Source organism: Loxodonta africana, chromosome 9, assembly GCF_030014295.1.
Source record: "Loxodonta africana isolate mLoxAfr1 chromosome 9, mLoxAfr1.hap2, whole genome shotgun sequence".
Classification (NCBI taxonomy): Eukaryota; Metazoa; Chordata; class Mammalia; order Proboscidea; family Elephantidae; genus Loxodonta; species Loxodonta africana.
In genome coordinates, this window is record NC_087350.1 from 41,564,803 (window position 1) to 41,591,139 (window position 26,337).

The 26,337-nt window shown below is 39.0% G+C and overlaps 1 protein-coding gene across 2 annotated transcripts in view; it reads left to right on the forward strand.

Annotated features, from left to right (window-relative positions):
- The window catches only part of PTAR1 (protein prenyltransferase alpha subunit repeat containing 1), a 76,149-nt gene extending 51,012 nt beyond the window's left edge, over window positions 1–25,137 (forward strand). For both annotated transcript variants that reach the window (XM_010587532.3, XM_064291235.1), the window contains exons 6-7: window positions 3,607–3,911; window positions 5,614–25,137. In XM_010587532.3, coding sequence (XP_010585834.1) covers window positions 3,607–3,911; window positions 5,614–5,956 — 648 coding nt within the window. In that variant the 3' untranslated portion in view covers window positions 5,957–25,137. The remainder of the gene's footprint in view (window positions 1–3,606; window positions 3,912–5,613) is intronic.
- Window positions 25,138–26,337: the final 1,200 nt, after the last annotated feature.

Below are 26,337 nucleotides of genomic sequence, written 5' to 3' on the forward strand. Positions count from 1 at the left end.
TGTATAAGAACATACGTTTTCAATAGTCTCATTTTAAACCTGTATCCCTGTTTCATAGCCCTGTTTCTATAGTTTCCTTTTTTTTTTTAATTGAACTTTAGATGAAGGTTTACAGAACAAACTAGTTTCTCCTCAAACAGTACACACGTTGTTGTATGACCTTGGTTAACAACCCCACGATATGTCAGCACTTTCCTTTCTCAACCCTGGGTTCCCTATTACCAGCTGTCCTGTTCCTATCTTCCAGCCCCTGTGCCAGGGCTGGTGTACCCAGTTAGTCTTGTTTTGTTCCATGGGACTGTTTAATTTTTGGCTGAAGGGTGAACCTGAGGAGTGGCCTCATTACTGAGCTGAAAGGGTGTCTGGGGGCCATACTCTCAGGGTTTCTCCAGTCTGTCAGGCCAGCAAGTCTGGTCTTTCTTTCTGAGTTAGAATTTTGTTCTACATTTTTCTCCATCTCTGTTTGGAACCCTCTGTTGTGATCCCTGTCACACCAGTCAGTGGTGGTAGCTGGGCACCGTCTAGTTGTACTGGACTTAGTCTGGTGGAGGTTGTGGTAGATGTGGTCCATTAGTCCTTTGGGCTAATCTTTCCCTTATGTATTTCTTTAGTTTTCTCTATTCTTCCTTTCTCCTTAAGGGGTGAGACCAGTAGAGTATCCTAGATGGCTGCCCACAGGCTTTTAAGACCCCAGACGCTACTCACTGAAGTAGAATGTAGAACATATTCTTTATAAACTCTGTTTCTATAGTTTTCCTGTGGTTTATTCACTCATTCTTTTTCATGTGGAAGTTGGAAAGGAGTAACACATTTAAGGTACGTTACATAGATCATTCGGTCAGTCCCTCAGCATCTTCATTCAGCCCCTTTAAGATCGCGTAAAAGCAATTGCTGTCTTTTTTTTTTTTTCAGTCATTCCTATATCTCTATACCTTCTGTTCTAGTAAGAAAATGTCCTGAAATTGCTGTTAAAAGTTTCTTCTGTGTTTTAATACGCATGTTTTACATCTTAGGGAGAAGAATACGGTAGATTTTTCTCTTAAAAAGTCTTGGACGTTTTTTAAAGGAAACTAAATGGCTTTTGTTGAAAACATTTCGTATTCTGTCCCAGAATTAAAAACTAAATTCTGATTTTTATATGTAGAAAAATCCAATAAAAATAATCTAAAGATTTTCCATGTTATATGAGTCCCTTTTAAAGCAAGTAGAATACTCTTTTAAGTCTGTATCTAAAAGCTTTGCTGTGTTTTAGGCTAAAGGTTAATTCTTCAGCAGTATAATAGCGTTAAGATTGATTGTTTTTTTCCAGGTAGAAGTTCATCTGATGCAATTTTGCTCACCTCGTAATCAAGCAAATGATCTTGTTTTTTATGTCTCAGAGACTCGGTAGCTATAGCCTGTAAATTTTATGTTGCTGTGAATAAACTTGTAAGAATTTAAAGGAGAAATTTAAAACATTTCACTGATAAAACCTGACCATCCTAGTGGGAAGCAATCTTATCTGTGTCCTAGTCACTTCATTCATTAAATTGTTCATTCTTTCATCTATTCATAAAATATTTATGCCCCCATCTGATGCTGGTAGACACAAGGGCATACAAACATTCATTAAGGGTGAATAAATATCTTAAAGAACTTGTAGTGTTTAATGGGGATGAAAACTGTACAAAAAATTCTATAACAAGAACTTTAGAGGTTCAGAAGAGAGAAAGATTTCTTCTAGCCAGAGGGACTGGTGAGAAGTGCAAAGGGTATCTTGGTGTAGGAGAAGGCCTTTGACTAGAACCCTTGAAAAGCAGATAAATGAGCCAGATGACTGTGCTGTCTGTATTGTACATGCTTCACAAGTACATGTCTTTTTCCCTCAGCTGGTCTGAAAATCTAGTGGAATGTGGTAGGCCCTTGACATACCTTTCTGTCCCTCTTTTAAAAGTTTTATTTATTGAGGTAAAATTCACATACCATAAAATTAACCATTTTAAAGTAAATAATTCATTGTCATTTAGTACATTCACAGTGTTCTGTAACCACTTCCTCCATCTCGTTCCAAAAGGAAACCCTATTCCCCTTAAGGAGATGCTACCCATTCTCCATCCAACCCCTAGCAACCACTACTTTCTGTCTTTATACATTTACCTATTGTGGATATTTCATATAAGTGGAATCATATAATAATTGGCCTTTTTTGTCTGGCTTTCTTCACTTAGCATAATATCCTCAGGGTTCATCGGTGTTGTAGTATGTATCATAACTTCGTTCCTTTTTATGACTGAATAATATTTCATTATGTGACTATCCACAATTTGTTTATCCATTCATTCATCCATTGATGGATATTGGAGTTATTTCTCCGTTTTGGCTATTGTGACTAGTACTGCTATGCACATTCATGTACGTGTATTTGTTTGAGTCTCTGTTTTCAATTCCTTTGGGTATATTCCTAGGAGCGGAATTTCTGGATCATATGGCAATTCTGCGTTTAACTTCTTAAGGAACCGTCAAACTGTTTTCCACAGTGGTTGCACCCACACTTCTTCTAAGGGGGTTGTATCCCTCTCCATTACTGCCTTTCAGATCCCAGTATTTCACCTCAAGCAGCTGTTTTCCCTTGTCTCCCCTAGAGATATCCCTTGGCTTCCCCGGAGGTTACTGGGGTCCAGAGGCTGCTGGCCGTACCTGCCTTCTCTGGTCAGTTTTGCCCTCTGAGCCCTTGGTATGTCTTTTATGAATCAAAATCCATATATGTTTGTTACCTCCCAAGACACTGCCAGGTTATTTTTTCATAATTGCTACTTTTCTTTTTATTATTCCATTTGAAATTTATTTAATTTGCTGGTTTGGTAACACAAAGATTTAAGCAATTCATTGCTGAAGTTTATTTCTCCTATTTTAGAAACACATTTGTCATTGATGTTAAGTGAGTTTGAGATGAATAGTTAAAGTCATGAGCTCTTTTAAAGTCCTGTTACCTCATTTATTGTGCTAAGCCCTTAGGATTAAATAGTGAACAAAACAGACACAGTCTTTGCCCTCTTGGCACTTACAGTGAAGAAGAAATAATCACATTGAGCCTGTTGAACAAATAATATGTTAGCTATAGTACATATTTGATAAATGTAAAAGGAAGTTTATATCAAAGTAACCTCTGAATTTATATTTTTCCTTCTATGTCAGCATTACTTGTAAATGAACACCCTAATATTCATCATTATTTTAGAATTTGATTTTGATTTTTCTTTGTGTGTGCCAGTGAGAGTTTGATTAATCAAGGACCGGGAAAAGAATGACAAAATAATCCTTAAATTCTACGATTTTTAAAAATATCTTCTATCTCTTTATAAGGGAGACGGGCAAACTAGCATGTATTGCGCTTCCACTAAGTAACAGCCCTGTGCTTACTGGACATGGTATACAAATAATACCGTTTAATCCTTAAAATAACCTTACCCTCATTTTACAGAGAGGTAGGAGGAGTTGAGTAATATTAGTAGGACTGACATTGTCAAATATGCGAGGAATGAATCAAAGAGAAACCCAAGGTGTTAGTAGAGAAAGAAAAACATCTGGAAGTACCTCTTCTCACTTCCCTTTTTTTCTTCCTATAAGATCCTTCTTGATGAACTGTCTTCTACTAAGCATTGGGCATCCATGCATGTTTCAGACCACAGTGGATTTCACTACCGCCAGTTTTTGATAAAGTCTTTGATTAGCCAAACTGTGATAGACAGTTCTGTATTGGAGCAAAACCCTTTGAGAAGTGAGCCAGCCCTGGTTCTTCTAAAAGATGAAGAAGCAGCAGCCTCAACAGAGGAACCGAGGATTAATCTTCCCCATCTTCTAGAAGAAGAAGTGGAATTCACCACTGATCTCATTGATACCTACCCAGGACATGAAACTCTATGGTGTCATAGGTAAGAGAAGGAAAAACCCAACCCTATATGAAACTATGCTTCCCTTCATGAAAGCCACAAAAGGTCTTACATGTAACTTCTGCCCCCTTAGGTAGATACTGGAAGGGGTTTCACTTATATCATCATCAATAGGAGGTTCCTCACTCAGATCTTTGCCTATGGCTTGGGATGGTGGTATTCAACTTTGTGTAACAATAACTTTTGTTACTTCTAAAACAAAACATGTTTCTGGGTTCCTCCTTGGAGATTCTGATGTTTAGCATATCTGGGATGGGATGCTGCCATCTGTGTTTAAAAAACAAACAAAAAGCCCTAACAGATCATGTTGACACACAGGGTTTAGAACTATTGACTAGACCCTGAGAATAAGTTGACATTTTTTGCTTTTTTAAAGGAAGGTGTAAGAGGAGGGCAGGACTAGTAGGGAAGAGTGAAAAGCGGCCTCATCTCCTGAGTTCTGACTACATTTGATAGGAAAGTAAATTTTATGTTGGAATGGACTCTGGGTATGTCAACCCTTGCTTGGGTTTTTTTTTTTAGTTGAGGTTTTGATCTTGCAGATTTTTTGTTGTTCTTTTGTATTTAGGCATATTAATAGCAAGGTTTGGGAATTTTTAAAATTTCGTGTGTTTGAAAGGTAGCTAGACGCACAGAGCAGAAACTTTCTTTGTTCGTATAAAGGTTAATTGGAGTTTGGATTGAGGAGAGAGAAGAGACAGTTTGGGATGGCCTGTATATAACACAGGCCAGTGTTCCACTGGTGCCTTGTTGCCCTTCGGCATCTCAGCTGTTCTTAAGTTCTACCCTCGGTAAAATGGGTACTTTATGTACTTCCTATCTACTTCGGAAGATGCCGGGAAAATGAATAGAATTATCTCTTAAGGGCTAACACTTTCTAATATGAATGATGGAAAATAGCAACTTAGAACCTGTGTAGTTTACCTTATCGTGTACAGTAGATGTGCCTCCCGGTGAATCGGCTTTTTGGAGATTAGGCATATGGATTTTCATTTTTACAAACAGTTCCAGGTGATTCTAAGGGCATGAAAACTGCCGCCCACAGTGGGAGAACAGGAACTGTGTCCTTTACCATACTTTGCTCAGAGCCCAGCACGTCCCCACTGGATGTGGAAGTTTAATGAGGCAGTAGCAGTGGATTCAGGGACAAGCTCAGTTGGTTTCTAGATAATAAGACCAATTGCCATGGATCTGTCGTGCTTATTAAAGCAGGTATTGGGTAGAGGCCACAGACGAAGCCTCTGGAGAAACTGTTTAATCCTCTTGTCTCTGAATCACTTGTCTTTTAGGATAGCGAGATTAATTTTTGGTTTGATTTGGTTTTATAATTTATAGCAGAAATTGAGCTAAGACCTATTTCTAATTTCTTACCATAGTTACCAAAGAATAACAGCGCCATCATGTCTTTGTCATTTCAGTAAACGTTTATTGGAAAACCATTGGGGTAGTATTCCTTTTCACAAGCAAACCAGTTAACTGGGGTTGTAAGGCTTTGTCCAGTTACCCAGAGACTTCATCTTAGTTCCTTTCCCTCCTTCCCCCAGATAACTCTGGGTTTTGAAAGAGGCAGGGAACTAAGTAGTATGTATTTTGAAATTATCAACTTAGTTTTTTGTTTTTCCTGAAAAGCTGGACTGTGTGATGTGATTTTCTTTTCTCTCTTCTCCTCTTTCCTCTTTCACAGAAGGCATGTCTTCTACCTTCAGCATCATTTAAATGGCAAGTTTCCTCAGAGCATGATCCAGTTGTCACCTGCAGACAGCCCTAGGGGCACTTTGAGTGACTTGCACCTCATCCCAGCAGGCCCCCACACGTCTCAGGCAATGGAGGTGGATGGACTGAATGACTTTAGCAAGCAAGGCTATTCCCAGGAAACCAAACGCCTGAAGCGGACCCCAGCTCCAGATTCCCTAGGCCTAGAAATGGAGCACAGGTTCATTGATCAAGTATTGTCCACCTGCCGGAACGTAGAGCAAGCCAGGTTTGCCAATGCATATAGGAAATGGCTGGTTACTTTGAGTCAATGAAAGAGGTGGATGAGTCCTGCAAGGTTCCCCTTTTAGTGCAATATTACTTTCCTTTCTTATTTACATAGTTGCATGGACTATTTGCTATTCTTGGCTAACCATACGTTCTTTGTATTTAGGTTAAAAATCCTTAGTAACTCATTTTATTTATTTTGTTAAGAACTGGCATTCCCTTTGGGGATAAAATAATTGCATAGTTCCTTCCTGCTGAACGGTGAGTCTTAAATCTTTTCTTTTTAATTTTTTGTCCTTTTTATTTCTACATGTAGGACTTCTTCTTGCTTGCTTCTCCTAATTGGTTCATACACACTCCCACCTCAGTGCAACTGCTGCATAGGCTCATTTTTTAAAAAATTAAAAATTAATATTGCAGCTTAGCTTAAGATTAATGCAGAATGACTTGATCTGATTGTTTTGAGAAACAAACGACTAGATGGATAGATATGTGAAAATACAAACCGTGTCTCTTTCTCTAGCATTGTTCTACTCAAGTTGTAGACTAACATAACCAAAGTCAGAAGTATTGGGATTTATATGAAAAATATGCTTCCGTTGTAATCTGTTTTTAAAATGGTTATTTAGGAAAAAAACTAATTTTAAGAATTTATGTAATTACAGTACTGGAAAATTATTTTTATTACTAGTTTTGATAGGTTATTTTTATCTCAAATTTGGTATATGCCAAAAACACTCAAGTCAGCCCTTATAAAATCAATTTTTTTCCTAAAAACCTGGAATGCCATTTTAGTTATTACTACTTTACTTTTTTCCTTCCAAATTTACTGATAAAAAAATGAGAGAAATATACATAGAAATGCATCCATAAAATCTTCCTTTTTAAAAATATATTTAAGTTATTGAGAGTACACTGGATAAACTACAAAATTTTTGTGAAGCGACTGTTAAAAGTTTACTGGCAAAAGCCAGGGGGAAAGAATAGTTTTAAAGATTAGTTCTTCAACCTTTATTTTAAAAATAAAAACAAAAAAACTTTGATACTGAACTTATCAGGGATGAGGTACCAAAGTATCTATCTTATAGCTGTATCTTTTCAATAACAAGGGCTGGGATTTTCAGGTTGATGATACGGGGGTGGGAGAAGGGCCGGGTAATGTCTACTTTCTTTAATGTATTTACCTCTTTGTAAATGGTCTGTGTTTCTTCATCCCGCATACCTTTTTCCTTATTTTCTCTCCTGTCTCACTATTATGGAAACCCTGGACTTGACGTAGGTTCTTTGCCTTAAGGGGAAAAGAAATGGGTCCTTTACTTAGGCATCATGATTTTGTTAAGTGGCAGACTGTTGAACTGAGTAGCCTTAAGGACCCCAGAAAAATTGTCCTGCCTGGCCCCCATAGACAGAAGCTGCTCTTCTCTCTGGGCATAAAAAAAATACAGCTTTTATCACTTAGGTGAGAAAATAATTGCCATTATGAACATAATTCCATGGTCCTTATGTACAAAGCATATTTTGACCAGATGTTCATGAATCAAATACCTCAGGGTCTGTCTAGACCTCTATGGATCAAACCATTAGCTTATGATTTTTAGCTCCTATGGAGGGGAGGGGAAGCAACAGCACAGAGAAGACATAGGAGGCTCAGCCCATTTCACTAAAACATGTCACCAAACTCTGGCCTCGTTCTTTTTCTAAGCATCACTTTCAGTATCCCAACTCATAAGGCTTCTTAAAACGCTTTGATGTGAGAGAGCATCAGGGAACAACTATAGATAACACCCTATGAAACATCAGCTAAATTTTTATAATGCTTCATGCTCTCAGTACCTTTTTATACCTTCCCAGAGTATCTTGCCCATCTTTAGTGTTGACTCTCTTCATGTGTTTTAAGGCTCTTAACCTACCCCTTTCTGAAGCCATTCAGTCCTTTAGTATATCTTGGTCACTTGTCTTCCTAGTAAGGTTTTAAGAAGTTAGTGAAAACACAGATATTCAAAAAGATACTGCTTAGTATGTTACTTTTGTGTGCTATTTTATTTCTAAATTTTTCATTTTTCAAGCAGTCATTAACAAAAAAACTTAATATTGCCCTATATGGTTGTGTTTTTTACCCTAAGTGGTCTACATTTAAACTCACTAGCTATAACATGATGCCTCTTTGACTGAATGAACTCATACAGTGGAAACTCATGTCTTATATTCAAGGGCTTGTTGGTCTTTTTTGTTTTTTTTTTTTTTTTAATAAATATCTAGTTGCTAAAATGGAAACGATAGTTTAGATTGACAAACATTTCATTAAACTTTCACTGGAACAATAATACGTCATCATACCATCCTGTGGATTAAGAATACTACTGACAAGCAAAAAGCAATAAAATTTGTAAATATCCATTCCCCTCCCCCCCACAGCTTTTTTTTTATTATGCCTATTTTGGTAATACAGTGTTTCTGAATTCCACTGTGTGCCTTGCACATTATAAGAACTCATTAAATATTTATTAAATTAATGCATGATTAACTGAAGAAGGGAAAGATGGGTCATGTGTGCTGGACAGAGTGCATGGATGACTAAGAACTGATGGATTAGTGCAGCTGTGAGTGAAGGATGCACTCCAGCTACATGATGCTTAGAGGGAACTATTGCATATAGAACAAGTTCCTGTAGATTTTTTTCCTTCATTTATTTGCCTTGTTTAAGCTTGTTCAAATCCCAGCCAAGAAATGCAGCTCTGTAATTAATTAACTGTACTTTAATATATATTAAAAATTTATCAGACTTCACAGAACTAATGAAGCCCATTTGCATTAAGAACACTATGGTTCATTTATGTCAGAGGACAGATTTGCCAACAGAGCCTCTCAGGCATCTGGAGAAATCCTTTGATTTCACCAACTCATAGATCTGTATCTCTGTGCGTGCGTGGGTAGTCATTTTATGCCTTTCCTTAGTTTTCCCCAACTTGAACTGTGGACCTTTTAGGTATTTCCTAAACCTGCGTGAGGCACTTTTTAAGCCTAAGGATTTGATACCGATCGGTGTCCCCTTTTCTTTTCTAGGTTTTAGCATTTCATTACCTCTTTAGATGCTCTGGGCCCAGACTTTCAGTCATATTTCCTACCCTATGGTACAGTTCTCATTTAAATTAAAGGATTCATTAATTATTAAAAGGATTAAATGTGTACAGGTTGCCATTAAAAGCCACTTGAACCTTCAAATTAGGGCTTATGTGATGAAAGATGTAGAAACTAAAGTTCTTGATTTTTATGTGGTAGCTGATAGGAAAGCATGTATAGTAGACTGTGTCATTTTGATTATGTTCAGGTCATGCCCGTTCGTGCTTGTTGATACTTTTGTGTATGTGTGTGCGCGCGCGTGCATGAAGAGAGAACCTTTAATGTTGCAAACAAATTGTCAGTCTAGTAATTTTATATAGCACAAGGTGGTATCTGACACAGGAGCTAAATACAATTTAGGAATGCAGCTAAATATAATTTAGGAATGCAGTTACCAGTCTAATCTCTGTACCTTAACTAACCCATTGCCATCAAGTTGTTTCTGATTCATAGCAACCCTATAGGACAAAGTAGAACTGCCCCATAGGGTTTCCAAGACTGTAATCTTTATGGAAAGCAGACTTCCACATTTTTCTCTAAGGGAGAGGCTGATGGGTTCAAAGTGCTGACCTTTCAGTTAGCAACCAAGCATTGTAACCACTCCACCACCAGGGCTCATGTCCATACCTTAGTTCCCCTGAATTATAAAAGATGCTAAAGATTTAATTATAAAAGGAAGTAACATATGATCTTTTATTTGGTAAGAGGGTGTAAGCTTACTGTTACTTGGTTACTAGAAAGTTATGTTTAAAAATAGAAAATTTGAACAACATTGTAACAACCAAACCTTTTGTCTTTTGAATGAATTTCTCAAGTGGAACTACTGTGCAAAGGCTAGCATTTTGCAGTACAGCCGCCTCCCCATGCCTGGTTGTGCTCTGTTACCTGTTATGCTCCTATTCAGTGGAGGCACAGGGAAGCTTAGGCAAATTCAGTGTCATGAAGGCAGTGTGCAGGAAAAACCAGACCCCGAGAATTCTACTTACCCTTACACAGTGTCTTTTAAAAAACAATTGTATGTAATTGTTAATTTGAGTGCCTTTCTTTCTTCTTTTGGAGCAAGATTATATTTAAATCTAATGTTTAGGCAGAGAACAGAAGACTTTTGCTAAGTAGGCAGAAACTGAAATCATTGGAAGCTTTGTCAGACAGTTGATCGTGAGACTCATTATTTTATTTATTCCTCTTGCTAGGCACTGGTTGGCCCCGTGGAGTATTTTATCCTTTAATGATACTGATCTGAGCAGGTAGGATTAGTGTGGTATCATTAATTACCATTTTTAAGCAGCCTACCAAGAAGAAATAGGTTTTTTTTTTCCCCATGACAACTAATTTTGGGGGGTGGCAGGCATCACATTTAGGGGGCAGCATGTGTGTATTTACGGATCAGCCTACAGCCTGTGTAGCCTCAAAGGAGAACTGGTGGCACTCTCCCCGCAAAGAAAAGCCAGTTGTCCTAGTGAGTCCTTTGTCTCAGTTTAAGGAGCTTCCTTCCCTCCCATATTCAGGCCTAGTGCAAGATAGTTGAAAGGGAGAAAAATGAGACTTTGTCCTTTCAAATATTGGAGGAAAAGAAGGATATACTGAGATCGATTTTTAAACATGGCATTTTGGTTATTTGTGTATAGTGAGGGGAGGGATAGGAATTCCATATTCCAAGATAGCAAATAGTTTTTAATAATAATTTCATAAAAATATATAGCTGAAGATTCCAAAGTGCTTTACAGAGAACTGTTGAACAATACGTTCCTAAAGGGCAGCAATATGTCGTGCGAAGTGGGGACAGAAAACCAGTGTGTGAGTCGTGGATTTGCGGGCAGGGGGTGACCTCACACTCCCAGCTCTGACTTCTCTACTCTCATCAGGCCATGCTAACACTGTAAAACCGAATTCTTTGCTTAAAAAAATACAGAGCAGTAGCAGTAGCATAGCCTGCTGATAAAACCTCGTGCTTGCAAGAATATTAGCTATATATCATTCGTGCTTTCTGGATACTGATATTGTCCACAAAGCTAACCCTGGCATTTCTTTTATTAGTCTGTTGTTATTCCTCAGGGTGTAGAAGATTTAGTAAATTTAGGACAAAAGTTTTATATTCAGTGGCAAAAATATGATAAATATATTATAGTTCTTAAAATTTTAGTACAGATAGTATTTTTTATAAACCACTACCAGTGCAGTAGCTAGTAAACTGCTCTGTTGCTGCCTCCTCATGTCACTGCTTCTGTCTCTGCAGCTCTGCGATGGTGTCCTCTAATACGTGTCTTCTATGGAAATGATTCTCTGTAATACGTGTCTTCTACGGAAATGATTATTATATTCCATGTTTGGCGGGGTAGGGGTGGGTGATTGTGTTTTTGTTTTAGTTGTCATCAATCTCAATTTGATGAAATCCTGTTGAGGAAAATGCATGCTGTTGTTTTTCAAACCGACAGCTAGTTTGTTTCCTAACCTTTCAGTTTCCCTGAAAGAGAGTGCTTTATGTGCAGACCCCGGGCATGTGCAACCTTGCGTATGCCTTGTACATTGTGGGAATTCACTAAATCAGAAGGGTTTAAAACTAGCTTATCTCTGTCTTGTCGCATAGGCCACGCATTTAGTAGCTCTGGGAGAAATAAAACATTTTACATTAAATATATAATAAATTAAGTTCAGATGTGCAAGGCATAAATATAACTATACAGCATCGTAAGTGAAAGATTCTTGTAGGGCGTGTGTGTGTGTGTATACAAATATATGTATATATACACGTTTAAATGAGATTTGGAACTTGGATTTATATAGTGGTTCTACAAAGAATTTTATCCAAAGCATTATTTTTCTATATGTGAAAATGTTCCTATTTAAGGCAGTTTTCTTTATTAGACCAACTCCCTCCAGCAAAGTTGGCAAACTAACACAAGTGCCCATGTGCCTGAATTAACCAGATGTTTGTGTAAACTGATTTTACACAAATCAGACATCTGTGTAAAAAGTCTTTGGTGATTTGTGAATCGTGACTTTCTGGGTTTTCTTCCATACCTTTAGGGAATCAGCCTTCATTTTATGTATGGTAGTCCCTTTCCTCAGAGTACTATGCAGCATACTCCAGAATGCTTAGTTAAGTTTATAAGGTAATGGGTAATAAATTTGGTGTTTTTTTTTTTAATGTCATAGGGATATACACCTTCACATGTCCAAATGTCTACTCACAGAGCAATCTCTTAGAAATACTCATGTATTTTTCTCCCTCACAGTGTCATCTTGTATTTGGAGCAGGTATCTTTTTCTTACTGGTTAATGAGTGAGTTTAGACTGAGTGCAATCATAGTAGGTGCTCAGTAAGTAGTTGACAATTACTCAAACATCAAAAATAACTGAGCTTTAAGAAAGGGAGACTGTTATCACCTTTTTATGAGGAATATATTTGGTAGAGTAATATATATTTTGAAATTGAAAAATTATATCATGACATGGTTACTAGGCTTATTTAGGGGTGGAGTTAGTAACGTAATAAGAATATTTATGTAGAACACGGTCTGAAGGTAGGCGATGTGAAAAGTTTGTCATATCCTCTTGTGCAATGCACATTAATAAATGTGATTAAATGTCTTAATAAATAGGTTGCTGAGCTCTAGAAAAAACTACTGTAATCTTTAGCAGTTTTTATATCGATATCCAGTGTTATCTGGTTCAGCTTCTGTTTATTTCTCCCTAAATCTTGGCTGCTTTCCAGCATTCTAAAAGTGATAATGATAAAATGTGAAGTGACATTAAACAGCTTCTACTTACTTGTTTTTTCAGAACATCTTTAAAATGTGGGGGACATTTTATAAGTGATAGAGTAGCTTCAGAACCTGTTAATTTGTGGTTTTCAGACATTTTTTAGAATTTACCTGATGTAAACAGATAAAAAAAACCTTTTTTTTTTTTATCTTAAACAGATAAAAACAGTTTTAAAAAACATTCCAACCTGAGCTGGGCACCCACCACTGTGTGTAGTGAAGTGTAGCTAGGCATTGCCTCATGGCAAGGTTCTCCATGCCTGGCTGTGATGGTGGCTTCGGAGGGAGGTGACCACAGGTAGTATTGCGTTTTGGTATTTTTGGCACCAAGAGAATAACACAATGCATGGTAGATTAATTCACTGTTTTTGAGTTGGAAAAAGTAAAAGATTAGGTATTAAAAGTATGCCAGATATTTATACTGTCTAATACAAATGCTTAAAAAAGGAGAGGAGAGAACGATGAAAGGTCAGTACTTTTTTTTTTAATAGGTTCTAAAATCGGTTTTTAAAAAAACCCAAGATTCTTGAATATTAGTTGGTAGTTTAACATTGAGGGGCTTTAATTTAAGGGGTCATTCTCAGATACTATATTCTGCTATTTGAATTCACCATGTGTATGAATTTTACATTGCTTGAAGATTTTCCAAAAAATAGAATATTTAGGTAAGTTACATTCAGTGTTTTTAAGATTTTCTTATAGTTTATGTCTAAATGGACAACTTATATATAGGATCTGTGGTGCGAGGTCAGATCCTGGGCATTAAAGATGAGTTTGGCTAACTTACTTTCCTGAGGATACTAGTTATCTTCACTCTGATTGCACTGCTGTCTTTCTGAAACTTTTTACCCCAACAGTGCTGTCTGTATTGGTATTCCTTTATTTAGCTCTCACTGTATTTTAATTGACTTTGATTAAGGATTAAATATTTTGTGTGAATTCTTTTTACACTTCAGACACAGAGGGATAAAAGTAAATTTTGAAATAAGGAGTGTGCAGGGTGTACTTTACGGTGTTCTGAGAGCTGGCACTGCAGAGCGCTTCAAGTAGGCTGCTAAATGACTATAGGTTACCTAGAGCACCGCTGTCTGGTAGAAATGTAATAGGACCTATGTCAGTAGTTTTTAATTTTCTAGTAGCCACATTTAAAAGAGTAAAAAGAAATGAGGGGAAATTAACTTTAAAATATCTTATTTAACCCAGCGTATAATCATGTAATCAATATAAAAAATTATTAATGAGCTATTTTATTCTTTTTTTTTTTCTGTACTAAATCTTCAAAATGCAGTGTGTGTTTTGCATTTACAGTGCATCTCAGTTCTGACTGGCCACATTTCAAGTGCTCAATAGCCACACGTGGCTAAGGGCTACCGAACGGGACAGTACAGATTCATAGGGTACAAAGTATGATTTTTGTTTTTTAATTGGGAGTTGGTGGGGTAGGCATGAAAGTATGGTACTTTAAAAATTACTTAGAATATTTAGAAAAGTGTCTAATAGGCTTGCCCACTCCAGTTTTCCTTTGGCTTCCTTTTAACTTTGCTCTAGAAGTAGGATCAAGCTGTAATGGTTTGCCAAGCATTATTTAAGAAGGAAGTAATTCCATACCATGTAAAATACCATGATACCTTGATTATAAAAACACATTATTAGCAACTTTTTTTCCAATTATGTTCACTAAATTCTGTTCTTTTTCTTCAAAATAATAGCTTAAATTGCATGTTAATTGTATATCTGTACCTATTTCGTTTTTATATTATTCTTAAAATACAATAATGTGTATCAACAAACAGCCCTAGTAACTCTAATCTTCCTATGCAGCTGTCTTCCAGTACTTACTGGTATACTTATTAAGTTGTGATAAGTTGCAGAAAAGTAGAATGACCCATTCTTTTTTCCATTAGATTTGTTTTATCATGTGACCATGTAACAAGCCAGCTATAAATTATTGTATTTCTGTAGAATATGGAAAATAGTGTTTATGTCTTACCTTTGCTAAATGTTTGCAATTTCTAAGTAAACTTTTCATCTTCTAAAATGAATGTTGTGTGATTTTATTTTTACTCATGTTATTATTGTTGTCTTAAACTCTGCCCCGGTCTGCCATGCTGTCCAGTTTAATTGCCCTGTTGGTGGTCGGGGGGTGGAAGTGGAAGCTCATGTCCAAGAACAACTAATAATTTGATTACCTGCAACTGTAGAAAGAATAGAAATTGCAGCTGTTCCTAGGAAATACAAAAATGTATTACAATCAGTCATCAAAAAGAAACTAGAGAAATTGTCATAGTTGTCTTTAAAGTGCATCCAGGGTGACCAATTGACTTAGAAAACCTTCATGAGTAGATGTGCATTTTCCCATATATTTCAAATGAAGATATAGAACACACTGAATTACTCAGTTATTTCAGTGTTGTATCCCATGTTTCCTCAATCCCGAGTCTCATTTCTGTGTGCAGTAAGCCAGATACAGCATTCTGAGTTATTTAAACGATTCAGTAAAATAGATAGACTCGGAAAAGTATTTGATGAGGTGGATACTTCTATTACTCATATTTTAAAGATTTCAAATGGTGTTTTGTGGGAGAGGCCTTTATAACTTTGTCCCATGACTTATTTTATGGTTGTACTTTAAAGAAAGAGCTACTGTAACCTATGTCTATTTTTGCTGGAAATCAGGAAGTAGAATTTAGTTCCATCATGCTAAAGTACCATAAATGATATTTAAAACCACAGTGTTGTGTTTTGCTCTGATATACTAATGAAGGGAACTAGCTTTCTAAAGACAGTTTCAATTGAATAAGTAAGCATATTACATAAGAGGTTTGGAAGCAATTGATGTAGTATTAGCAAAGTGATTTCCTGGGATATTGCTTAACTGGAGGCTTTTTGAAAGATTATTAACAACAAAAGATGCAAGGTAATCCACTAGCCAGTTAAATAAATTAGTGTGATAAACCTTGTGTCATTTGTCTACATTTAGTAGATAACCACCATTTTTCTCATGTTGGAAGCTGAAATTTTTGCTTTTGGGACTCAAGATTTAAAGAAAAAAAAAGGGAAGATATTTTTTAAAAAGAAATTCAATGGCATGGCTCATCTGCTACTAACTCACTCAAAAATGGCCAGATCGGGCATCAACTTTATTTAAAATAACAAGTTAGAGTGGGCCCTTTTCCTGTGAGAAGTACAGTATTGTGTGCGTGCTGTGCTACAGTATAGGGAACATTTTGTTCTGTTTAACATGGGGTTGCCCTGAGTCAGAGCTGACTCAACAGCAGCTAACATCCCTCACACGTGTCAACGCTTATGAAAGGGTTTAAACTTGACGGACTCGGGAGATTAGAAATTAAAGGGTAGATTTCTTTGGAGAGAATTACACCCCCCAGTGGAGGAAGGGTAAAGGTAATTTCCCCTCACCTCAAGCCTACTGAGAGGTCTCAAGAAGCGTTCTCTTAAAGTTTGTTCTGTTGTGCGTGGGTTTGCCATGAGACAGGTACCCACTCGTTGGCAGTTAACAATAGTTTATGTAACCAATTCCCTGTTGATAGTCATTTAGGTTACCAACTCATTATTATCAACAAATGCTACATTCACATATACACGTCTTTGTGCACTTGTACAACTCAAAAATGCCTGAAATCTCTGAATATTTTAGAATAAACACAAATCAGTTACTCGAGAATTTTTGCATGAAAAACCCATAGAAATGAAATTGTTGGGTTAAAGATTATTGCTGAGCAGGCCTTTTCAAATTTACATTGAACAGAAATATTTTCATTTAAGGGAACATTTCTGAATGGGTAGAGTGTACATAGAATCAGTAACATGGAGATTTGCCACAGTCTGCTTTCCTATCATTTGTGTGTGTGTGCGTGCATGCATGTGTGTGAAAGAGAGACTCTCCTTTTGTTTCTTTGGTTACCATGGCATGAAAGGAATGAAATGGCCCTGTATCCTACACTCAGTACCTCTGTTGGAATGCTGCCACTGTGCCTCCAGATTCTGTTTTCCAAAGTGGGTTTTGTGCAATGACTCACTCCTCCTATGTAACACCTGTCACCATGGCCAAGTTATCTATCAGACACAATAGATAGAGTGCCTAGGGCTTACAGTATTTTTAGGGGCTGTAGTGCAATCAATTGCTTAATATGGCTCTTCTAGCCATAGTCTTTGTGACTCACACACAATGGTTGATTGGGACTATGCAAATAAGGCATGGGGAACTTGTGGATGGGTGGGGGTTGTGTGTCAGCTTGGTTGGGCCCTGATTCCCGGTATTGTGTGGCTGTCCTCCACTTCGTGATCTGGTGTCATTATCTTCCATTTTATGGGTTGTAAATTCTAACCTCTCTATGTTAACGAGAGCTCTGGTGGCACAGTGGTTAAGAGTTCGACTGCTAGCCAAAAGATCGGCAGTTTGAATCTACCAGCTGCTCCTTGGAAACCTTATGGGGCAGCTCTACTCTGTCCTGTAGGGTCACTATGGGTTAGAATTGACTCGATGGCAGTGGTTTGGTTTTTTTATGTTTGATATGTTAATGAGGCAAGATTAGGGTAGGATGTATCGAGTCACAGCCTTACAGGAGAGTGTGACTTGGGGCCAACCCTCTTCAAGTCACACGCTTCCCTTGGATATGGCCAGTATCCAAAGTATATGTGTGGGTGCTCTCATGGGGCTCTCTCTGTCTCTGCATCTGGATCCTGTATCTGGCCTATCACTGTCTGACCTCTGATTCTTGGGCATGAGCCAGCATCCCGCTGTCTGACCTATAGATTTTGGGATTCACCAGCTTCTGCAGCCCCATGGACAATAACCTATTGTCTGACCTTATTGGCCACCTTCCACAGCCTTGAGAGCCAGTAGCCTTGTCAGCTAGCCTGCTGATTTGGGTTCATCAGCCCCTGCAGCCTAAGCCCAACCCACAGATTTGGAACTTGCCAGCCTCCACAACCATGTGAGCCATTTTCTTGATATATGGGTTCCTTAAGACACTATAGCCTAATTACAGAACCATAAGACAGGAGGGAGAGTACTGAAGGGAGGGGGAGTAGTTGGTGTTAGAGATGATAGAGTGGTAGAGCAATTTGGAAAAGTTGGACATTTGAACATCTTTAAACTCTGCCTTATAGGAACCAGCCTTGTGAGGATTCTGATAAACTGTTCATTTGGTGTCAGAAGTGGGATTCGCTGCAATGGCCCAAACTCATTGAAATATGTAGTTTTAGAAAAAAGAGGATAAACAAGAAAATGAGAAACTTCTGGTTTCTGAATGGGATAAAAAACATCCATTGACTGAAGCAGCTGTTATGTTGCAATCAGTTACCCAAGGCAAAAGCCATTCGTGGGAATTAGGAGAGATAGATCTAACTCCTCAAGAATTGGCTGGTTAGATACATATAAAAATAGCAATAAGAAAAGGGCCATACATGCAATTTCTTGGTTTGTATTATCAATACTAGCTACAATGGCAGAAAAAAAGAATGTAGGGGCGGATTTTAGCACTGAACAAAGCCCATATCCAATCCGGTCAAAGCTACAACTGCTAGTCTCAGGGCCGACCTCAGTGGCAACCTGGAAAGGAAAAATTGTGTCAAACAACAGGAAGTACCCCTATAACTCTTAGTCACCAAGCAGGTAGTCAGAGGGGGAATAGGCAAAACCAAGAAACTATTGAAACCTGGGGATATACAGTAAAGGAGTTGCTTCAACTTGTAAATGGGTATCGTCAGCTTCCTGAGAACTGTTACTGAAATACATTGTGAGAGCAGCTAATTTAGGGGCAGTGTCTAGTTTTGAATGCTGCAGAACAGAAGAGTATGTTTGAGTTGATGCAAGACCCAAAACTCACTATGGAACAGTCAGAAATGATGATACAAGATCCAGTTACACAACAGGTTAACCCGAAGGGGACAGCCAGCCTGGTGGACTGGGTAAAATTTGCAGTGAGATTTGTTTACCCCGAGAAAGGAAACTGACCCTCTCCCCTTCTAAATACCCAATAGGAAACTCCAGAAAAAACAGCTGATGTGCTGCTTATGCAAGCCATGCTAGCATGCCTTTATGGCGATCAGGATATTCATCTAATGAGCATACCCCTTACACCGGTCATGGCAGATACGATAAATCAAGGAAGCCGCTTCTACAAGGGCACCCCATGGAACCTTGCTTCTGTGAAACAAAGCAGCAGTCTGAGAAGCCTTGTGAGATCTGTTGGCACAGCTTCCCCGCATGGTTCTTACAAATGCAAAAAGCATAAAGATGATTCATAGGATAATAGGAAAAGGCAGTGGTAAAAGAACCCCAGCAAGACAGAGATTTTTAGATGGTTACTAAGAAATAGTATGACTATAGAGGACATTGATGGAGTTGAGACAAAGGCTCTAATGCAGTAGTACAGGAGCTTGGGTGGACCAGTGAAAATTTCTGATGGTCCCCCAACATTAATGATGCCTAAACAAGTCCTATTCACCCCAGTTGGGAAGAATTTAGTCATGGAAATTTCCACCTGGGACTATTTGAGCAGAAGCTTAGCTAGTTGATCAAGATAAGGATTGATGAGGGGGCCAGGGTCTTCTGATCCGGCCCCCAGCAGGGGACCTGAGGCCATATGCACATGTGCAGGTGAAATGGCCCTGGGGTAGAGAAGAGACTTTCTTGGAGCTCCTGGATACACAAGCCCAGTGTAGGATAATCCCAAAACCTGTCAATAAAATCTTGAAGGGGGCTAAATTTAGTCTGGGAGGGTATGGGTATGCAATGGTTGATGGGACTAAGGTGAAAGTTTGGATGAGAATTAGAAAATTTAAACAGATCTATTATGAAGTAGTTACATCTCCCTTACCTGACTGTATTATTGGTATGGATATTACGTCAAATTGAGGAACACTCCCTCTACCTGATGTTGTAAAACTGAAGGCATTTAAGTCTGCCTTTAGGCCACTATTGATTGGACATGCTAAGTGGTTGAATTGTCCAAACCCACTCAAGTTGTTAATTTGAAACAGTATAGGATACCTGGTGACAAAAGGAGAGCACTGCTTTGATTTAAAGACATGCTAAAGGCTGGAGTGTTGGTGCCAAAAAATTCTCTGTATGACAGCCCTGTATGGTCCATGTAAAAGGCAGATGGCTCACGGAGGCTGACAGATTACTGAGGCCTAAATAAAGTAGTGCTTCATGTGGTTTCAGCTGTTTCAGACCTGTTATCAACGGTCAGAAAATGCAGCAAGCTAAAGGAGGCTGGTACTCAGTGAGTGATATTGCATGCCTTTTCCTCTGTCCCAGTCTCAGAAAAGAGCCAGCCAGTTTGTTTCACATGGGAAGGATCCCAGTTTACTTTCACTGCATTGACACGGGGTAACTTGAATTCACCCACTTAGTGTCACAGTTTGGTTAGAAGAGACTTGGTTGGACTTGATGTAGATCTCGAGTGTAGTGATACATTATATTGATGATATTATGTTAATATCAAACTCCAAAGAACAGGCAGGGCTGATTTGAATGCAGTGGTGGCCCACATGTCCAACAGAGACTATTTAACCAACCCAGCAAAAATCCAGAGCCCTGCCCAAATGGTGAAATTCTTGGGAATAACTTGGGTAGGAGCCACCTGTGACATTCCACAGGCAACCAAGAATAAGTCGTTGCTATCTACCCCCAAGACTAAGCGGGAGGCCCAATATTTGGTTGGTTTATTTCAATTTTGGAGAACCCATATGTCACATCTGGGACTATTGCTGTCCCCCATTCATAAAATCATTTAGAAGAAAATTGCATTCAAATGGGGGCCAAAGCAACAGCAGGCTATGTCTGAATTAGAGAAAGTGGTCTCTCTCTCCCTGCCTTTAGGCCATTATGATTCATATTTGGACATAATTTTGGAGGTGTCTGACTCACATGCTTATGCAAACTGCAGCCTAAGGCAAAAACCTAAGAATGCCACTCTACAGCGACCACTGGGATTCTGGACTAGAAAATTTCCAGACGCTGCAGCACGATGCATGCCATTTTAAAGGCAATTACTCGCCAGCTATTGGGCATTAATTAAGACTGCCTCAATGGCAGAAGGACATAAAAATCACCATGAGACCTGAAATACCTATAATGTCTCAGGCGATGTCAGAGAAACACTCTAATAAAGAAGGCAGTGCTCAAAATGTTCCAAAATAAAATGGAAATGGTTCATACAAGAACAAGCTACTGGGGGAATGCAGGGAGGCACCTACCGTATCCAAGAGCAGGTAGCCTGTTTTCCTATAGGTCTACCCTGGAACCACCTGAGAAGATGCCAGAGCCCATTGCTACATGGACAGTGCCCTACGAACAACTTTCTGCTGACAAGCAGAAGGCTGCTGGGTTCACAAATGGCAATTCCAGGGTATGTGGACAACATGTCACGTGGAAAGCTGCTGCATTAAGACCAGCAGATGGAAAGACTGATTGAAGAAGGTAAGAACAGATCAGCTCAATGGGCTGAACTGACCTGTGGTGGAAGAATTGCACAATGGTGAGAGCCCATATATTTGGATTTTTGTCAATTCATGGGCAGCGGCCAACAGCCTGGCTATATGGTCAGGCAAATGGGAGATAGAAAATTAGACTATTAAGGGGGACACCTGTGTGGGACATGGACCTATGGAAAGCACTCTGGGAATTTAGAGTGTGCATTAGACTAGGACATGTCAATGACCATCAGAAGAACCCCCTTCCTGGATCAGGTGATTGGAATCAGCAAGTGGACCTGTTGGTATGCTCACTTGAGGTGGCCAATTTGGCCCATGAAATGAGCGGATATGGGGGTGCTGCAGCAATGCAGAGGTGGGCTGAATTTGGACACATCCCTTTTGTACCCTCTGAGGCACAAAATACCAGTAAGGACTGCTCTGTCTGCCAGCAAGAAAGACAGAGGTTGCAGATTGCTATGAGACAGATTCCCTGGGGGAAAGCCCTGCACATAGCTGACAAGTCGATTATATTGGACCAATGACACTGGTGGCACCAGGCGACTACAAATGGGTCTTCACAGGAATAGGTACTTAATCTGGACTGGGCTTTGCCTATCCTGTGACAGATGCAAATGCCAAAAACACCGTTAAGGGACTGGCACAAAAGATACTATACCAATTTGGGCCACCAACTTAATATTTCATCAGACCAAGGAACACACTTCACAGCCCACAGATTGCAGCAAGGGGCCAAGAAACATCACATTAAAAGGACATACCATATTGCATACAACCCTCAGAGTAATGGTTTGATAGAAAAGTGGAACAGACAATTGAAACATTTGTTACCTAAAATGGGGGGAGTTAAAGTCATGAAGGGCTGGCTCACACACCTTCATGAGTGTGCTCACACTCAACATGAGGAAGACTAAGGGAGGATCATCACTGGACAGATTCCTACACTTCTCTGGGGGACCTGGAAAGAGGGGTAGGGGAGAATGCTGGTGCCACTGTACAGTTCTTTCCCACATTATCTGAAATTGCTTTTTTCCTGTCAGATGCTGTGGTTCCAGGACCAGTGATGCAGCTATGGGTGCCAGAAGCAGGAGTGATCTCTAAGCGAGAGACTGTAACTATACTGCTGAACCTATGCCAGAATCCCCGAGGACCTGATGGGATGGATTGTACCTTCCCCCTATCTCGCAAAATTGGGGTTGACAGTGAAAACTGCCATATTGCCTAGTGTGCAAGATAGTCCACTAATGTTGTACTTCTGCAACCCTACCCAATATGAATGGAAATGGACTGAGAATCACTTGCTAGACTGGTCTTGCTACCAGCAATCTAGACTGGCACAGTATCTGAACCTGACGTCCCTTCCCAAGATGGAAAAGTTTGGGTAAAAATAAGTGATAAATGGAAGAAAAGAGAAATAATAAATGAAGGTAAAGGAATGAACAATGGGTTATGCAGCAGGGGAAATCTAACTTTATGCTGATACCTCTAGAGAGACTCAGAGGCCAGAAAGGATGAAGATGAGACGTACTTTTGGAGAACCTGACCAGATCAGAGGGACACCTGCAACAGACCTGAATGGCTGAGTAACCTCACCCTTAGGACTCTTTTGCCCTACTGAAGGACTAATTGTTAATGACTATTTGGAACTGGTAAAATGATTGATTTTTAGTCCTTCAAGTATGAAAGAATCAATGGCTAGAAGAGCCAGGGCGTGGCCTGCAGTACAATGAATTACCTAATATGGCCCTTCTAACCGTAGGCTTTGTGACTCACACACACTGATTGAGTGGGACTATGCAAATAAGGTGTATGGAACCTGTGATGGTTGGGGTTGTGTGTCAGCTTGGTTGGGCCATAATTTCCCGCATTGTGTGGCTGTCCTCCATTTTGTGATCTGATGTAATTATCCTAATTATGCTCCATTTTATGTATTGTAAATCCTAACCTCTATGTGATAATAAGGCAGGATTAATGTGAAGTATATCTTGAGTTACAGCCTTGCAGGAAAGTGTGGCTCAGGTGCCACCCTTACTCAAGTCGTGCCATTTCCTGGGGTATAGGCTGTATCCAATAAATATGTGTGGGTGCTCTGGTGAGGCTCTCTCTTTTCCTCTCTCTCTGTATCTGGATCCTGCAACCAACTCATCACTGTCGGACCTCTGGCTCCTGGGACTTCAGCAGGCAGCCTGCTGTCTGACCTGTTGATTCTGAGATTTACCAGCTTCCACAGCCTGTGAGCCAGCAGCCTGTCGTCTGGCCTGCCGATTTGGGTTTGTTGGCCCCCGCGGCCATGTGAATCAGGAGACACCTATGCCTGACCCACAGATTTGGGACTTGCCAGTGTGAGCCATTTTCTTGAAACATGAGTTCTGTGAGCCATTGCAGTGAATTACGGAACACTTTTTTTTTTAAGACGGGATGGAGAGTACTGAGGGGAGGAGGAGCAGTTGGTGTTGGAGACAATGGAGTGCTACAGCAGCTTGGAAAAGTTGGACGTTTGGGACATCTTTAACCTCTGCCTCAAAGGAACCAGCTTTGTGCTGATCTTTATAAATTATTTATTTAGAGGCCCACAAAAATACTTTAAAATCAGAAGCAAAAAAAAAAAAAGAACTTTTAGGTCAAAGAAAATGTTTTCTTATGTATTACTCTATTTGTCATTATACCAACAGGGTTATAAATTATACCTTCATTTTATTTTATTTTTTTTATGGTGGAAGGGCCTTATGAAAGGAATAGTGCTTAGGACCCAAGAAAATGGTAATGTGGCCAGCCCTGCCTGTCTCTCAAAAGATTTCTAACAAAAGGAGCACTAGAAGTTTGGTAGATCTTGTATCTCCAGTCCCCTCCTGGAAATTCACAATTACAGGCTCAGAGAAACCCTGCAATAAAGAAGCCTGTAAATTTAATTTATTCTAGCATTCGACAGGCGCATTTGATCCTGGAGCCTTTTTTCTTCCACATAATGCCAGCTCTCTTCCCTTGGAGCTAGTGATCCATGGAAGAACTTGGGAAATACGTGACTTTCTACTACATTAAAATTAAGATCCCACATTGATCAAGATGGCCGGTAGCTGAAATCTTGCAGCCACCTAAAAACAAAACAGACTGTGCAGAAGCTTAAGGGATTATTCTTGATTTTATGCAAGTTAACATTAAAATGCTTATCTGATGCTCTTCGAGCCGCGTGTTAGCAACACATCCCTACCTATCCCCTTGGCAAGAGAATTTTGTTGTTGCACAGGTTTCAGATTTACACTATACAACTCACTGAGATCCTTTTCAGTTCAGTTTTCTTGATAGGTTTGCAGCAGCATGAGGATGAAAATAATTCCCAACTGGTAAGGAAAGGTGAAAAGCTGCTTTCCTGAATCTCAGAACATGATATTCCTTAACCTAGCAGACCTTATTAAGAGTGACTTAAAATCTGTCAGCTCTCAAAAGGCTTCCCCAGTAACAGATTTCTTGGTTCCATCTCAGTACCTGCAGTTCCCATAACCACGGCCTACTTAATTTAGCAGTGCTCGGCTGCATGAATGCCGAAATTAAAATGTGCTTTCAAAATTCAATCCACCGCAAAATGGACCTCACTTAGAAGCATCTCCACAGTCAGATTTAATAAGAAGTTATGACCTGAAAGTGGAAGGCAGAAGAAGGATGAATTTCTCTGTGGAATAAACCACAAGTAAAAAGTTTGTTTTGATTTGTTTATGCTGACTAATGTCCTTTTTTAAAGTCAGTTTTCTATTTGACAGAAAAAGTCAAAGACCCTTAATCCTTTCTTCTCAGTTTTTAGAAAGTTTTATCAGGAAGATGATCTTTTACTTTTCTGGAAGCAGACACATTTATCTGCCCATTAAAAAAAAAAAAAAAACCACTGCTGTCGAGTCGATTCCCACTCACAGTGACCCTATAAGACAGAGTAGAACTGCTGCATAGGGTTTCCAAGGAGCACCTGGTGGATTCAAACTACCAGTCTTTTGGTTAGCAGCTGTAGCTTTTAGCCACTAAGCCACCAGGGTTTCCAATCCACAGCGTTTTAAAATATATATATACATGCACACACACATATACTTACATATATATAAATATGTATATGTCTTAGTCATCCAGTGCTGCTGTAACAAAAATACCACAAGTGGATGGCTTTAACGAGGAGAATTCATTCTCTCACAGTCTAGTAGGCTACAGGTCCAAATTCTGGGCGTCATCTCCAGGTGAAAGCTTTCTCTCTCTGTCAGCTCTGCAGGAAAGTCCTTGTCGTCAATCTTCCCCTGGGCAAAGAGCTTCTCTGCACAGGGACCTTGCATCCAAAGGATGTGCTCTTCTGGCTCTTGTTTTCTTAGTGGTATGAGGTCCCCATCCATGTCTCTCTGCTCACTTCTCTCTTTTATATCTCAAAAAAGACTGAGTCAAAATACAATCCAATTTTGTAGATTGAGTCCTGCCTCATTAACATAACTTCCACTAATCCCATCTCATCAACATCATAGAGATAGGATTTACAACACATAGAAAAATCACATCAGATGACAAAATGTTGGACAATCACACAATACTGGAAATCATAGCCTACCCAAATTGATGGACATATATTTTGGGGGGTCAGAATTCAGTCTATGACAGTACATATGTATGTATTATAGATTTCTCACCTGGAAGCAACTCATAAGCCTTCTGAATAAATGGAAATCATCAAGTTAGGTAATCATAACATTTTTTTTATAATTAGGAAGCAAGATTCCTTTTAAGAAAAAAAACTTTTTACTTAAACATAGACCTGACTTTCTCTTATAAGAAGGAGAATTGATTGAATACATAGTATTTAACAAAACAAATAAACAACAAACATTTGGCCAGGCCCTCCTTTGTCTTTGATCACAGCCGGTACATGTCACTGAAATTGTTTACAGGCCTGTCTGCCTTCCTTAAAATAGAAAAAAGTTCTTGAGGGTAGAAAGCTTGGACTCTCAAATGCCTACCGAAGTGGCTAGCATTTACTAGGATCTTTATGCATGTTTGTGGAATGAAGATCTACATAGTGGCTTTTTGATAGTATAACCTACTTGAAATGTTTAACA